The sequence below is a fragment of the Diospyros lotus genome, chromosome 7 (genome assembly GCF_014633365.1).
Source record: "Diospyros lotus cultivar Yz01 chromosome 7, ASM1463336v1, whole genome shotgun sequence".
Classification (NCBI taxonomy): domain Eukaryota; kingdom Viridiplantae; phylum Streptophyta; class Magnoliopsida; order Ericales; family Ebenaceae; genus Diospyros; species Diospyros lotus.
In genome coordinates, this window is record NC_068344.1 from 28325325 (window position 1) to 28338727 (window position 13403).

General features: G+C 36.0%; 1 protein-coding gene across 2 annotated transcripts in view; it reads right to left on the reverse strand.

The window, feature by feature from the left end:
- Nucleotides 1-13403, reverse strand: part of LOC127806894 (bifunctional dethiobiotin synthetase/7,8-diamino-pelargonic acid aminotransferase, mitochondrial) — a 46986-nt gene that overhangs the window by 1496 nt on the left and 32087 nt on the right. Inside the window, exons 8-13 of one of the 2 annotated variants that reach the window (XR_008024528.1) lie at nucleotides 5942-6057; nucleotides 5720-5866; nucleotides 4710-4843; nucleotides 4501-4632; nucleotides 3629-3763; nucleotides 635-733 (exon numbers count right to left, since the gene is read on the reverse strand). Coding sequence is in view for 1 of the 2 variants with exons in the window: in XM_052344465.1 (XP_052200425.1) it covers nucleotides 3629-3763; nucleotides 4501-4632; nucleotides 4710-4843; nucleotides 5720-5866; nucleotides 5942-6057 (664 nt within the window). In the remaining variant the exon portion in view is untranslated. The remainder of the gene's footprint in view (nucleotides 1-634; nucleotides 734-3628; nucleotides 3764-4500; nucleotides 4633-4709; nucleotides 4844-5719; nucleotides 5867-5941; nucleotides 6058-13403) is intronic. The other variant, XM_052344465.1, reaches the window with a different exon arrangement.

The following is a 13403-nucleotide window of genomic DNA, read 5'->3' on the forward strand; positions in this document are numbered from 1 at the left end:
CATGAGTAACACAACCAGAGAATGATGCTCAAATGTTTTGAAAGAAGGCTGGCTTCTACTGTGAGGTATTGGTTATTCATTTTTGAGACAGTCCATTCAATTTGTGATGTGAAAGTGGCTGACCGGTGTTGTGGTATGTAGTAATAAAACAGCACATGTATCCATTTGAGTTATGCATAGAAAGGCACTTAACTCCCTTCGATTTCATACATTAGCACTGACCTCCCCAACTGTTACTGTGAGCTCAAATTTTTATCAGTTGGTTGCTCTAGCCATATGAAAAACCTAGCTTTCCCTTAATTTGAGTTCAAGGTGAATCTCACATAGATCCTTGTAGTTTAGGATGTCAATACAGCATTTATAGGTATTGAAAAAGATGCTTATCTCACATAATAGTTCTCATTTATTCTGTAGATGCCATTTCATCCATCCCCAGAAATTTGGGGCATGATAAACCATTTAACGAAGTCAATTTCTTATCCTCTCTCATCTCTGTTCACACTTCAAAGGGCCCCAATCCCTTTCTTTCTATGCCTACTTAATTTCCTTTAACGTTCTACATTTTCCTTGTTCAAGGTTTCAGAGAACTCCCTTCTAAGTCTTAAAATCTTCTTTCCCTCTAACTGTGACACACCTATTATGCCTTAACCTCCCTGTGCCTCTATCCAGCAAGGTGCTGTCTGCAAGCCAAATTCTGAAAAAATACAAACACCTCCTCTTCCCTTGTGAATACCTACACCACGGAAGAAGAACAATCAATAACCTAACTCACCAATCAGAAATCTTAAAAGAGTCATACGAGAAACTTCGCCAAATATGAAGACATACACATTCTTCCTGATCAAGATTACACAAGAAAACCTCAAAACTAAAATCATGTAAACATCTTGTTGAAGTGTGACTAACTATTTTGGAAATCAATGAAGTTACAAACTCTTGCATGGTCAATGTTCAAATGTCAAAAACCTATGTTCTACATAATAGACTATAAATAACAAGGTTGGTCACATTAATTCTAGACCTCCAACCATCACCATCCATGGCTGTGTCCTCCAAGCCATTATATCCTATGTCACATTTAATGATTTGCAACCAAGTTTTCTTTGGTTTTCTTTTCCCTCTTTTGCTACAAGCTTCTTCCATTTTGTCTACTCATGTCACAGGTGCATGCATTGATCTTCTCCTCATATGTCCAAACCATCTTAATTGCATCTCTTACATCTTATCTTCAATGCACATTTTGCACATAACTACAGGTGCCATTCCATCCTAATTATGTGCATTCTCGTTCTTTATTTTGTCTCTTATAGTATAGCTACACATCCACTGCAACATTCTTGTAGAAATTCGGTAGAGAAGATAAGAACTACCGTGCCTTTCTCCATTATCTCTGAAAATATAAATATACAAGTGTCCTATGTACATAAGACTTCTATTACCCATTCTTCTCCTAAGATATCTCCTAATTTACAGCACTAGATTACAACAGAACTTAACTAATTTACAGCTAGCATAACTTGGGATAACTCGGGTGAATTATCCTTATTTATAAGTGTTTGAATAGCTGGAATGATTATTTCCTAGCTTCTCTATCTCCTTGAAGCCTTATCATCGTAAGCCTTATCTTCCAACAATTCTCTTCTCATTAACGCTCATATTTTGCACCCAACAGTCAAGTCATATAGCAGAAATGACCATACAGTAGTCCGATAAAACTTCTTTTTAGCTTAAAACAGATATTATGAGCATATAAAATGCTAGATGCACTACTACACTTTAACTGTCCTATCTTGATTCTATAAGTAACATCTTCCATAATCTCCCATACCTTTCAAACAATTGACCCAAGATATCAAAATTGAACATTTCTTAGGATTATTTGATCTCCAAGCCTCACAATGGCATCATCCACACTTATATTTTTACTTAAAACTTACATTCCACATATTCAATTATGATTTAACTCAACTTTTGGATTAAAGGTGTTCCCCACAATTCAAGTTTATTATTCATGCCTTCTTTTGTCCCATCCACCAAGACAACATCATCAGCAAATAGTATACGCCAACGCACTTCTTCTTGGAAGTGTTTTGTGATTTCAGCCATGGCAAGAGCTAAGAGGCAATGGGTCAATGTAGATCTTTGGTGTAATCCAATTGTAAATTTTTAATTGGAAAAGCCTTAGGATCTCTTTCATGAATCCTCCTATAACGCATTTTTGCTTGATGACGTATGTCCTTAATAACTTGTATTAAGCAATCCAAGCTCCTTTCTTCCCCAACACCTTCCACAAGACTTCTAGAGAATCTGTCAGAGACATTTTCTAAGTCTATAAATCCCATATGAAAATCTTTATTTATTTTTATCTCCGGACCTCTCATTAGACATCTTAGTAGGTAGATACCCTCCATTATTCACCTACCAAGCATAAAACCAACAAAATGGATTGTGAACATTTAAAAATTTGCAACATTAAGTATAGATTTGAATTATTCTATTGATGTGGTCACCTATACCTCAGTTTGTTAGCACAATATTAAGATGCACAATAATGCATGCATTGCTTAGGTTGATATACATATATAAGTAGGATACAAGTACACAATAATGGTGACTTGCTAAACAGAACAACCTTTTAATTGAAACAGTCTAAATGTTTTTTTTTTTTTTGTTTAACACACCAAAAAGAAGACCAGTAAAAATTGAAATTCTAATGATTTCACCAAGCATAATGAGATTTAACAAAAAAATTCCCTCCCCTTTCCTCAATATACCGCTTAAAATTTTCTTGTGTGTCTAATATCCATCAACTTTTATTAAACTTATTTTTATTCTTTGCATTGAGAAATAAAACTTCAACATGTTTGCACAAACAAACTCCTACACTTAAGGAATAACTAAGCCTTTTTTTTTTTTAATTTACCTAATATCATAATTGGTCCTATTTTTGATGATTCTATAATTTCCATTTTATTGGAACATTATGAACATTTAGATTCATGTACACTTGTACTTGATAAGATTGATTTGTTTCATATCGTTACTAGCTTTATTTTTACTTATTCCCTTGTGTAAAACTATGCATCTCATTTGCTTATGTGATGGAACTCTTATCCATTTAGCTTTCATTCTCTTTGTTATGGTCAAGTAATTTGATAACTGTCAAAGAGATTGGTGATTTGGTTTTATTTACAGTGAACATCTAGACAACAGAAAATATTCTCCGAACTACCACATTCTGCTGGTGACACGTTCCTAAATGTCTAAAATCACTATTTTTACTTCTAAATTATGAATGGGTATAACAAGCCCCTAGTGTAGAATAATTGTTGGCCTCCATGACACAAAACATATTTCCTTTTTATTAGTTACCAAGCTTCCAATGGGTAAATCACATTTCTTGTTGGGTTCAATACTAGCAGTATAGCATAATAAAACTTAAGACAAATTTATATTTCTAACAGGGCTAAAACCAATTGGCATTAAGCAGGCGGACTCCCATTCCTCTGTCCAAATAACAGAATAGATAAGCTCAGGACATTAAGTATCACTAAAAATGGGTAGCAGAAGAAAGTTACAATAAAAGAAAATTAAATAATACCCATAAAAAAAGCTCAGTTCTGCTTACCTCCCTCAGAAACCTTCCTTCAGAAACTAAATTGAAGTTTGTTTTAGTGTCCTTAAACCATTTTATGGATTTAGCAGCTGCAGAACATCCCATAGCATGTGCAGAGTATGAGTGTCCATGCAAGAGAGCCTTGAGCTGAATCACAGCAAATGTAAGCATTCAATTATGGATCATATCAATATTTATCAAGCACACAGAACAAAGGATATCAAAGTCCAAACTTAAAAATCTACATTCAATTTTTCATCTGTTGGTCCAATGGTGACAGGTTACCCACTAGGGGAGGAAGTGGCCCCCCAAATAATGCATGAATGCAAATGAAGGTGGAATTTGATCTCAAGTTTCTAATATGATCCTTGATCAACTTTATTAGTCGAAGTACTGAACTTCTAGTTACCAATCTATACAAATAGGACATATTAATTGAAAGGAAAAACAAAAGAATAAAAATGTAAGAATATATGAAAAGCTTCCAATACCAGAAAGGAAAAACAAAACGATGGAATTAATGTGAAATTCAACACTCATCCATCATCATATAGAGCTAGCTAATTACATCTATTGAGAAAAAATAATAAAAAATAGAATGCCTACAAGGGAATTCTTTTAGCCAGTTTGACTGAAGTTGAAATAATAAAAAGTTCAAGAACAAAAGAAGAGGACCATGATGATGCTTAGGATGCTGTGAAGAGGATATCATCATTTATATGGTTCTGTAAGTACAAAAATCTCTCTCTATCTCTCTCTCTTGAGTAACATAAATCTTTAGCATTAATGTGGAAGCCAAGGGCAAAAGTTCCACTTTCAGTTCCACAAATGAACACCAGATGTACTTCTCGATCAATATGACCAACTGCAAGAGAGTTAGTTACCTTTGAATCTCCAAGAAATGCATTAAAAACAGCATCACTGGCCAATGTGGCAGCCAATGGTACAATTCCACCGGTCATCAGCTTTGCAAAGCAAGCTATATCAGGCTGACAATAAAGAAGTTCTGCAGCAGACTGGAAAGGAAGAAATACTTTGTAAGAGAAATCAACTGTTAACACAAATTGCTATAAACATTACATTGGGAACAAACCTCCACTCCCAGACGCCAGAAACCAGTAAAAACTTCATCAAAAATAACTGGAATCTTTCGAATCTGACACTCTTTAACAAGTACACGTTGGAAAAGTGGATCAACCATAAGCATTCCACCCGCACCTTGTATAACTGCAAGAAAATCCCAATCCAACAAAATGCATAATAGTTTCCAGGTATTCGTAACTTCAAAATAAGACGAGCAAATCAAGTGGTATAATCTCTAGCCACTTCAAACAAAATTAGCAACGTAGAAGATGGGATTCAAAGAAGAAGAGTAAGAAATCAAAGAAAAACCTTTAGAATTTCAATGACAAGTTATACACATCTTAGCTACAAACTGGGGAAAAACAAAAATGAAACTAACTAACTAACAACAACAACATATCCAGCCTTTATCCCACTATGTGGGGTCGGCTACATGAATTCTAGATTTCTATGTATTTCTGTCTTTTGTCATATCTTCATTTAGATCCATACACTTCATATCAAACTTTAATGTCTCTCCCAAAGTCTTCTTGGGTCTGCCTTTACCTCTTTTTTTGACTAATTGTTCCATTTCATCAACTCTCCTCACAGGAGCGTTTCTTGGTCTTCTTCTCACATGACCAAACCATCTTAGTCTATTCTCTCTCATCTTCCCCTCGATTGGCATTACTCCTACCTTATTACGAATAACTTCATTTCTAATTTTATCTTTTCTTGTATGGCCGCACATCCATCTTAACATCCTCATCTCCGCTACGCTCGTCTTTTGCTCATGCTGGTATTTGACTGTCCAACATTCTGAGTCATATAATAAGACTGGTCTTATAGCTGTCTTATAGAATTTTCCTTTTAATTTTAATGAGATTTTACTATCACATAACACCCCCGATGCATTTCTCCATTTTAGCCAACCTGCCTTAATTCTATGTGTGACATCCTCATGAATTTCTCCATCTTTTTGAATCACCGATCCCAAAAACAATATGAGTAGAACTTGAAGTATAGCACAGTAAATTTTACCTGGTTCTATGATCAATGCTCCAATATGAGTAGAACCTTTTGATTCTGAAGGTAGTAATAACTCTTGTGTTACATACAATGAATAACTACTAGCAAGACTTGACCCATCCCTCTTCTTGTCAAATATTTCATCACGCACCCGAAAAGCTGTTAATGTCAACATGTGTCATTAAAGTCCACTATGTAACAGTGACAATTGACAAAAGAGAAAGATTAGCTTACCTGTATCTTCTGCCTTCACTAGTTCAGGATGCATCCTGTTAGGTAGAGAAAGATTCCAAACACCATTGTGCATATAGACTGTTGGAGGATCCAGAAAAAGGCCTCTTCCCGTGTACCTGGAAAAAGAATTTAGGAAAGATGCAACATCTCAGAAAATTAAAGCCAGTTTGCTCTCTATTTCCACTCTTTAACCCTGAAAGCCATACCTACCTATTCATGAAAGATGTACACAAAAAACATGAAATGGCCATTACATTATTTTTTTAGGTATAAACATATGGCTGAAAAGGTTAAATCTCCAATTTGTGTTGCTGATTCCATCTTCATCAGATTATTCTTTTGTCATGTGCACAACCTTTTATCACTCTAAGGGGAATGGTACAATGAAAGATGAGATGTCTACTCTCTGGCTGATGATACTAGGGAACTTGTGCCTTTTCCTTGAGATAAGTCTATAGTTGGCTGTCAATCGGTTTATATGTGAAAGTACATCTAGATTATAAACAGAGAGAAAGGAAATGTCGGCAAGGACTATACTTAAGTTTATAAGTTGGCTATTACGAGACTTTCTCACCCATGGCAAAGATTGTCTCTATTCACCTTGTGATTTCATTAGCTACTGTACTTGATTGGGCTTTCATTAACTTGATGTTAAAGAGTACATTCTTGAATGGTGATCTTAGTGAAATCTATATGAAGCAAATGGAATTTGTTGCTCAAAGCGAGCCTAGACTAGTGTGTCGGTAGTCTCCTCATGTTTGGTTTAGAAGATTTAGTGATATAGGTTGGTCTTCAGAGATGTGGTGTTGATCATTCTGTGTTCTACTATAATTCTGCAAATGGTAGGATATAGTTATTGGCCTTATTGGTATATGTTGATGATATTGCGATGACAAGTGATGATATCAAGAGGATAACGAAGCTAAAATTGTTTTGATGTACTTGGTTTCACAAATGATCCGGGATCCTTGAAGTATTTCTTCAGTATGAAATGGCTATATCACAATTTAGTATTGCTCTATCTCAGCACAAGCAAGTTATTGACTTAATTATCTCAGAAATAGATGTTAGGACCAACAGTCCAACACTCAATGATACTTTCAATGGATCCAAATACCAAAACGGTAGCAGTAAAGGTGACCTATTGAGTTGAACAAACCCTAATCAACCCTGGACTGCAGCTTCTAGAAGAACCGAGTTGGAAGAAACAGCCAAACTCATTGAATTGTATTCATGCTAGACTGCATATTTATACAGATTTACTCTGTTGCTAACCCTATTTTACAAGAGAGAGAATCCCAACTAAACTTAATTATGTTACAGATATACAACTACTTAAAGATAGGTTAACTAGAGTACATATCTTTATTATTTGTTGCATATTATCTCTTATAATATCAGCTCCTATAATTTCTCCTATTATCTAGAAGTTCTTCTTCAATCTTCCTTATCCTTATCTTCAACTAGCTCCATGTGGCCGTGTCTCTTCCATAAGCTATCTTTATCATAAGATAGCTTGTTATCTCATCATCTCAGATTTCCAACATGAGTGATCCAAGCCAGTATAGAAGACTGGTTGGAAAGCTGAACTATTGATTGTTACCAAACAGGATATAGCTTTTGCACCAGTGTTCTTAGTCAATTTGGATATACCGTTTATAAGTGATTAGGATACAATCATATTTGAAGATATCTCAATGGTGCAGCTAGGTGTGGTCTATTATATCAGAACCGTGGTCATAAACAGATTCAGAGATTCACACATTGACACCAGAGTGTCCCCTCAATGATCTCACTAATTTGGAGGTTTAGTTGTTCAATAAAAGTAACAAAAAGAAACAAAGAATCAGGGCAATTCCAACCTGAAGCAGAGTAAGCAGAACTAGATTTTTACCAAACTTTGAGGAAGTATAACTATCAATCTACAATGAATTAGGAGGTGATCTTGGTGTCATTGGAAAGCTCTATCTGTCTAGTTTCACAGAATTTTACAGGTCCCAATTTGGTGTCTTCTACAAGATGTTATGGCAGTTCTCATAACTTCACCAGTTATGGATCCCAATTTGCGCAAAGCTGACTGCAACTTTGCCAGTTATGAGTTGATGATGTTCAAACTGCCTTTTTACCCTCTTAATCTGAATATTTCAAGTAGTCGGAGAGTTCAATTAATATCTTCATTTCCCATATGTCTTTCTTTCTTTAGAGGCCGCTATGGTCAAGGGTTTTAACCATTTTCATTCCAAAGTTTGGGATTAGTATAGTTTGTTAAAGTCTTTAATGCTAGTATTGGGAAATGCCTATTTTCTGGAGGGTTGTTCCACATTAGAGTCTATATAAGCTCATGATCTATGATGTAATTGCATTATTCTGATCAAGTTCAGTACAGGTATTAGCCTTTGGCTTTTGGAGAAGAAGGCTTTCTTCTTCTTTTTGCTCTTATCCCTTAGGTAGATTCCTTTGGGTGGCAAGCTTAGCTCTCTTAAGCATTCACTTCTGATCGCTGCTATTTCTCCCTCACATTTCCAGCATCATAAGATCAATCCAAAGGCATGCGTTGAAGGAAACTTAGTATTATGAAAGAGCGAGAAAAAGACAGTGGTAGCTCAATTTAATGCTAAATCTGAATACAAAGCATGACAGGACCACATATGAGTTGATATGGTTAAAGCAAATTCTTGCAGAGCCTGCAGTCCAACATTCACAGTCTATGGAGTTAGTGTTATAATCAAGTAGAAATATGTGTTGCTTCCTGTAGACGTTTGGACAGAAAACAAGGGTTTCTATTAATTGGGTCAGACAAATATGTGTTACAAAATGGAAACCACCCCTATGGAGTCGGTTATGCATGAAAACCCGTCACTTAGGAAACAAAAACTGTACACTTGAGCTACAAAACTGAATAACTCCCCCTCAAACTGGGCTATAAATGTTAAGTAAAGCCAAATTGAATCTCATATCTTCAAATTTAGTCTTTGCCTCTTTGGTAGAGCGTTGGTCAAAATATCCGCAATCTGTAGAGCAGTAGGTATGTAGGAAATATTGACTATTCCACCTTTAATTTTCTCCTTTATGAAGTGTCTATTTATCTCCACATGTTTAGTCCAATCATGATAAACTAGGTTTTTAGCTATGCTTATAGAAGCTTGGTTGTCACACAACATGTTAATAGGATCATCCATTGCAATTAGGAGTTCAAGGAGTAACCACTTTAACTGCATTCCTTCGCATATTCCATGAGCTATAGCTTGAAATTCGGCTTTAGCACTACTCCGGGCCACAACTATCTACTTCTAACTACACCAAGTAACTAAGTTCCCCCACACATAAGTACAATAGCTAGAGGTTGATCTACGATTGATAGTAGAGCTAGCCCAGTCTGCATCAGTGAATATCTCAATATTCCTCTTCTTAGTCTTCTTAAAGTATAATAGACCTCCCCAAGAGTTTTCTTTAGGTATCTCAAAATGTGATACAATCGATCCATGTACTCTTCGATGGGATTGTTCATAAATTGATTGGCTACACTTACTGTAAAGCTAATATCAAGTCTTGTGTGTGACAAGTATATAAATCTTCCAACTAGTGTCTGATATCTTACTTTGTTAGCAGGAGTATTTTTCCATTCTCCTCTATCTCTAGTGACAACCTCCATTGGAGTATCTGTAGGTTTGCATCCAAGCATTCCAATTTCTTTAAGTAAATCGAGAACATACTTGTGTTGAGAAACCACAATACCTGTTTTAGATTTTGCAATTTCCATTCTGAGAAAATATTTCAAATTTCTACAGTCTCTGACTTCAAATTCACGTGCAAGAAACTTCTTGAGTTTTTCAATCTCCTATTCGTGATTTCCTGTTAGGATTATGTCATCCACATACACAATAAGAATGGATATCCTTCCACTAGGAGAATTCTTTATAAACAAAGTATGATCAAACTAGCAATGTGAATAACCAAACTTCTTCATTGCCTTAGTGAACCTAACAAACTTTTTCTGGGTTTGTCTAATTCTCAAGACCTGCAAGAATCTCCATGTACACCTCCTCTTCTAGATCTCCATTGAGAAAGGCATTCTTGATGTCCAGTTGATGTAGTTTCCAGTCATGATTCATTGCAAGAGACAAAACTACCCAAATAGTGTTTAATTTGGCAACAGGAGCAAAGGTCTCCCGATAGTCAATTCCATAAACTTGTGTAAAACCCTTAGCAACTAAGCGGGCCTTAAACCTTTCAACACTTCCATCTTCTTTGTGCTTAATAGAAAAATCCTATTTACATCCAACTAGATTCTTCCCTGGGGGTAGGTTGACCACATCCCAAGTTCCATTCTTTTCAAGTGCTCTAATCTCTTCATTTACAGCTTGCTTCCATTCAAGTATTTGTAGAGCTTCTTGAATATTGTTGGGAATATGAATATCTGAGAGATTAGTTGTAAAAGCACAATATTCTGGAGATAACTTCTTGTAAGATAAGAAGTTATAGATGGGATACTTTGTGCAAGACTTTACACCTTTTCTTTGGGCAATTGGCAGATCAAGATTATCCAAATTCACCCCCTCAAAATTAGAAACAGTGTTACCTTGATGTGTCTCTTTTGGAGTTGAACTTGGTTCAGCTTCATGGTTAGTCTTGGGCTGCACTTGTTCTTCTACATCTCCCTAATCTTTCTTCCTTCTAGAGTAGACAATGAACTCTTTGTTGTTGACAGTTAAAGGAACAATTAGAAGCTGTAATTCTGGTTCAATTAAAGGCTGTGACTGCTGTGATTCTGGTTGATTTTCGGTGGCATGAGAAATCAGACCAGGCACAAATACAAGTGGATCAAACATAGTAGAAGGAGAGATAATTGGGGGGTACGAATTCAAAATCCCAAAGCCGATATTCTGAATTATCACTCTCCCCTTGAATGTCAGTTTTGGAATAATATGGCTGATTTTCTAAGAAAGTTACATCCATTGAATGATAGAATTTCTTTGTGAGAAGAGAATAACACTTATATTCCTTCTGATTCGAAGTATAGCCGAGAAAGATACATTTGATGGGATCAAATTTATCTCAGTTTTGACAAGGAATATGAGCAAAAGAAGTACATCCAGACACTTTAAGGGGAAATGAAATGAGACGATTTGAAGGATATGACTTGAGAAAGACTTGACATGGAGTTTGGAATTTGAGGACTCGAGAAGACATTCTATTAATTAAATATGTAGCAGTAAGAACAACAATCCCCTAAAGTATTTTAGGAACGTGAGAAGATATTATAAGTGCTCGAGTAACATCTAACAAATGCCCATTTTCCCATTCAACAATCCCGTTTTGTTGAGGGGCATTAGGACAAGAACTTTGGTGGACTATGCCTTCTTGAGTTAGGTATGCCCCAAGAATGGAATTAAAATAATCTTTGACATTATCAATGCGAAGAATTTGAATTTTGGCATTGAATTGAGTTTGAACCATTTTGTTGAAATTTTTAAACAATTGACCTACCTCAGATTTTTTTTTTTTTTCTTTTCACTAGAAATCTCCAAGAGAGACGAGTGTGGTCATCTATGAATGAAACAAACCATCTAGCCTTGGTTACACTTTTAATTTTAGATGGTCCCCAAACACGACTGTAAATCAATGAGAAAGGACGAGATTCTTGGTATTTTTGAATTGGATAAGAATTGCGAACATGCTTAGACAATTGACAGGCTTCACATTGAATATCAATGGAATTTTTATTAAATAATGATGGAAAGAGTTTTTTGAGATACAAAGGAGTAGGATGACCCAAACAATAGTGCCATAACATTATTTCACTATCCTTATTAGACCTAAAAGAAGAAAAAGACTGTTTTCCTTCAACTGTCTTCCAAGGTTGTCTCCTAGAGGATTTGGTCACTTTAAACACAGAGTCCCAAATGCAACTTAGCACTGCTAATCATCTATCCCGAATTCAAATCTTGAAAAACACAATGAGTTAGGAAAAATTTAGTAACACAAGTCTTTTCTCGAGTAAGCTGACTAATAGACAAAAGATTACAATCCAAATTGAGAATCAATAAAACTAATTCAGAGAACAGAACTTGTACTAGACACCCTCGAGATAGAACCATCAGCAATACGCATAGTGTGATTCTCAAAACAAGGTGTGAAATCTTGGATGAGAGATATATCACCTGTCATATGGTTAGAGGCTCCAAAATCTACAATCCAACTACCTTTATTGTCCACCTAATTAACCTTAAGTGTAGTAAAAAAATTACCTTTCTGAGCCACTGTGGCTATTGCTAAGGTAATAGTATTCGAGGAAATTGATGTTTGTTGGGCTTGGGTGATCAACCGTTGAAGAATTTCTAGTTGTTCCTTGTTGAATTGGCCAGTTTGGGCTATAGTGGAACTCTCCTTGATTGTAGTATGGTGGCCATGACTTTCTTTCTTACCTTTCAGTTTCCACTTAGCAGGCTTCCCATGGATATCCCAGCAAGTGTCTTGAGTGTGACCAGTCTTCTTGCAGTGATCACTCCAGGGTCGTCCTTTCTTCTTCTTGTGGTCATTAATTCCCAGAGAAATCATAGTAGATGCTTTGGTGGTTCATGGCTGAACTGTTGTGCCCATCATAACCTTTTTCTGACTTTCTTCCCATCAAACTTGTGATGCTACCTCACTCAGGTTTGGTAGAGGTTTAATGGCAAAGATTCGTCCACGATCTTCATCCAAGGTCTTGTTGATAATCCCACCTGGTGGTCTCGTACATATCAAGTTGCTACCAATATCTAGTGAGGCGACTGAAATATTGTGTGACTATAAGATCACCTTGTCGGAAATCATGGACGATACCTTCAATGTCAAATGTCTCTACTATGTCTTTGGTGTCGGAATATGTCACCTTTGCGACATTACAGATTTCTTTTACCATCTCATAGAGAATGAAATTTTCTCCAACTTCATTAGTCATGGAATTGATAAGCCATGACATTACCATATTGTTTTTTGCCTTCCAGGCCTTATACTTCGAATTTGTTGTACTCGGTTTAGGGGCTACACCAGTGAGATAATCATCTTTCCCTCGGCCACAAATAAACATCATAACCAAATGGAACCGCTAAAGATAGTTGTGCCCATTCAATCTGTGTCTTGTTATGTGAAGAGAAGAGGAATTGGACCCTCCATTAGAACTTGTAAAAGAGGGGACTTGAGAGAAACAAGAGACTTCTAAGGTGGAGGATGCCATTGAGAACTCGTAACAGATGGAGAATTTGGAGGAATCATGGCCGGAATTTGTTGGAACTAGGACTAGAATCAGGAATGGTCTGATACCATGTAGACGTTTGGACAGAAAACATGTGTTTCTATTAATATATATATATATGTTATAAAATAGAAACCACCCCTATGGAGTCGGTTATGCAAGAAAAACTGTCACTTGACAAAAAACTGTACGCTTAAGCTACAAAACTGAAAAATTTAATCCCCAGTT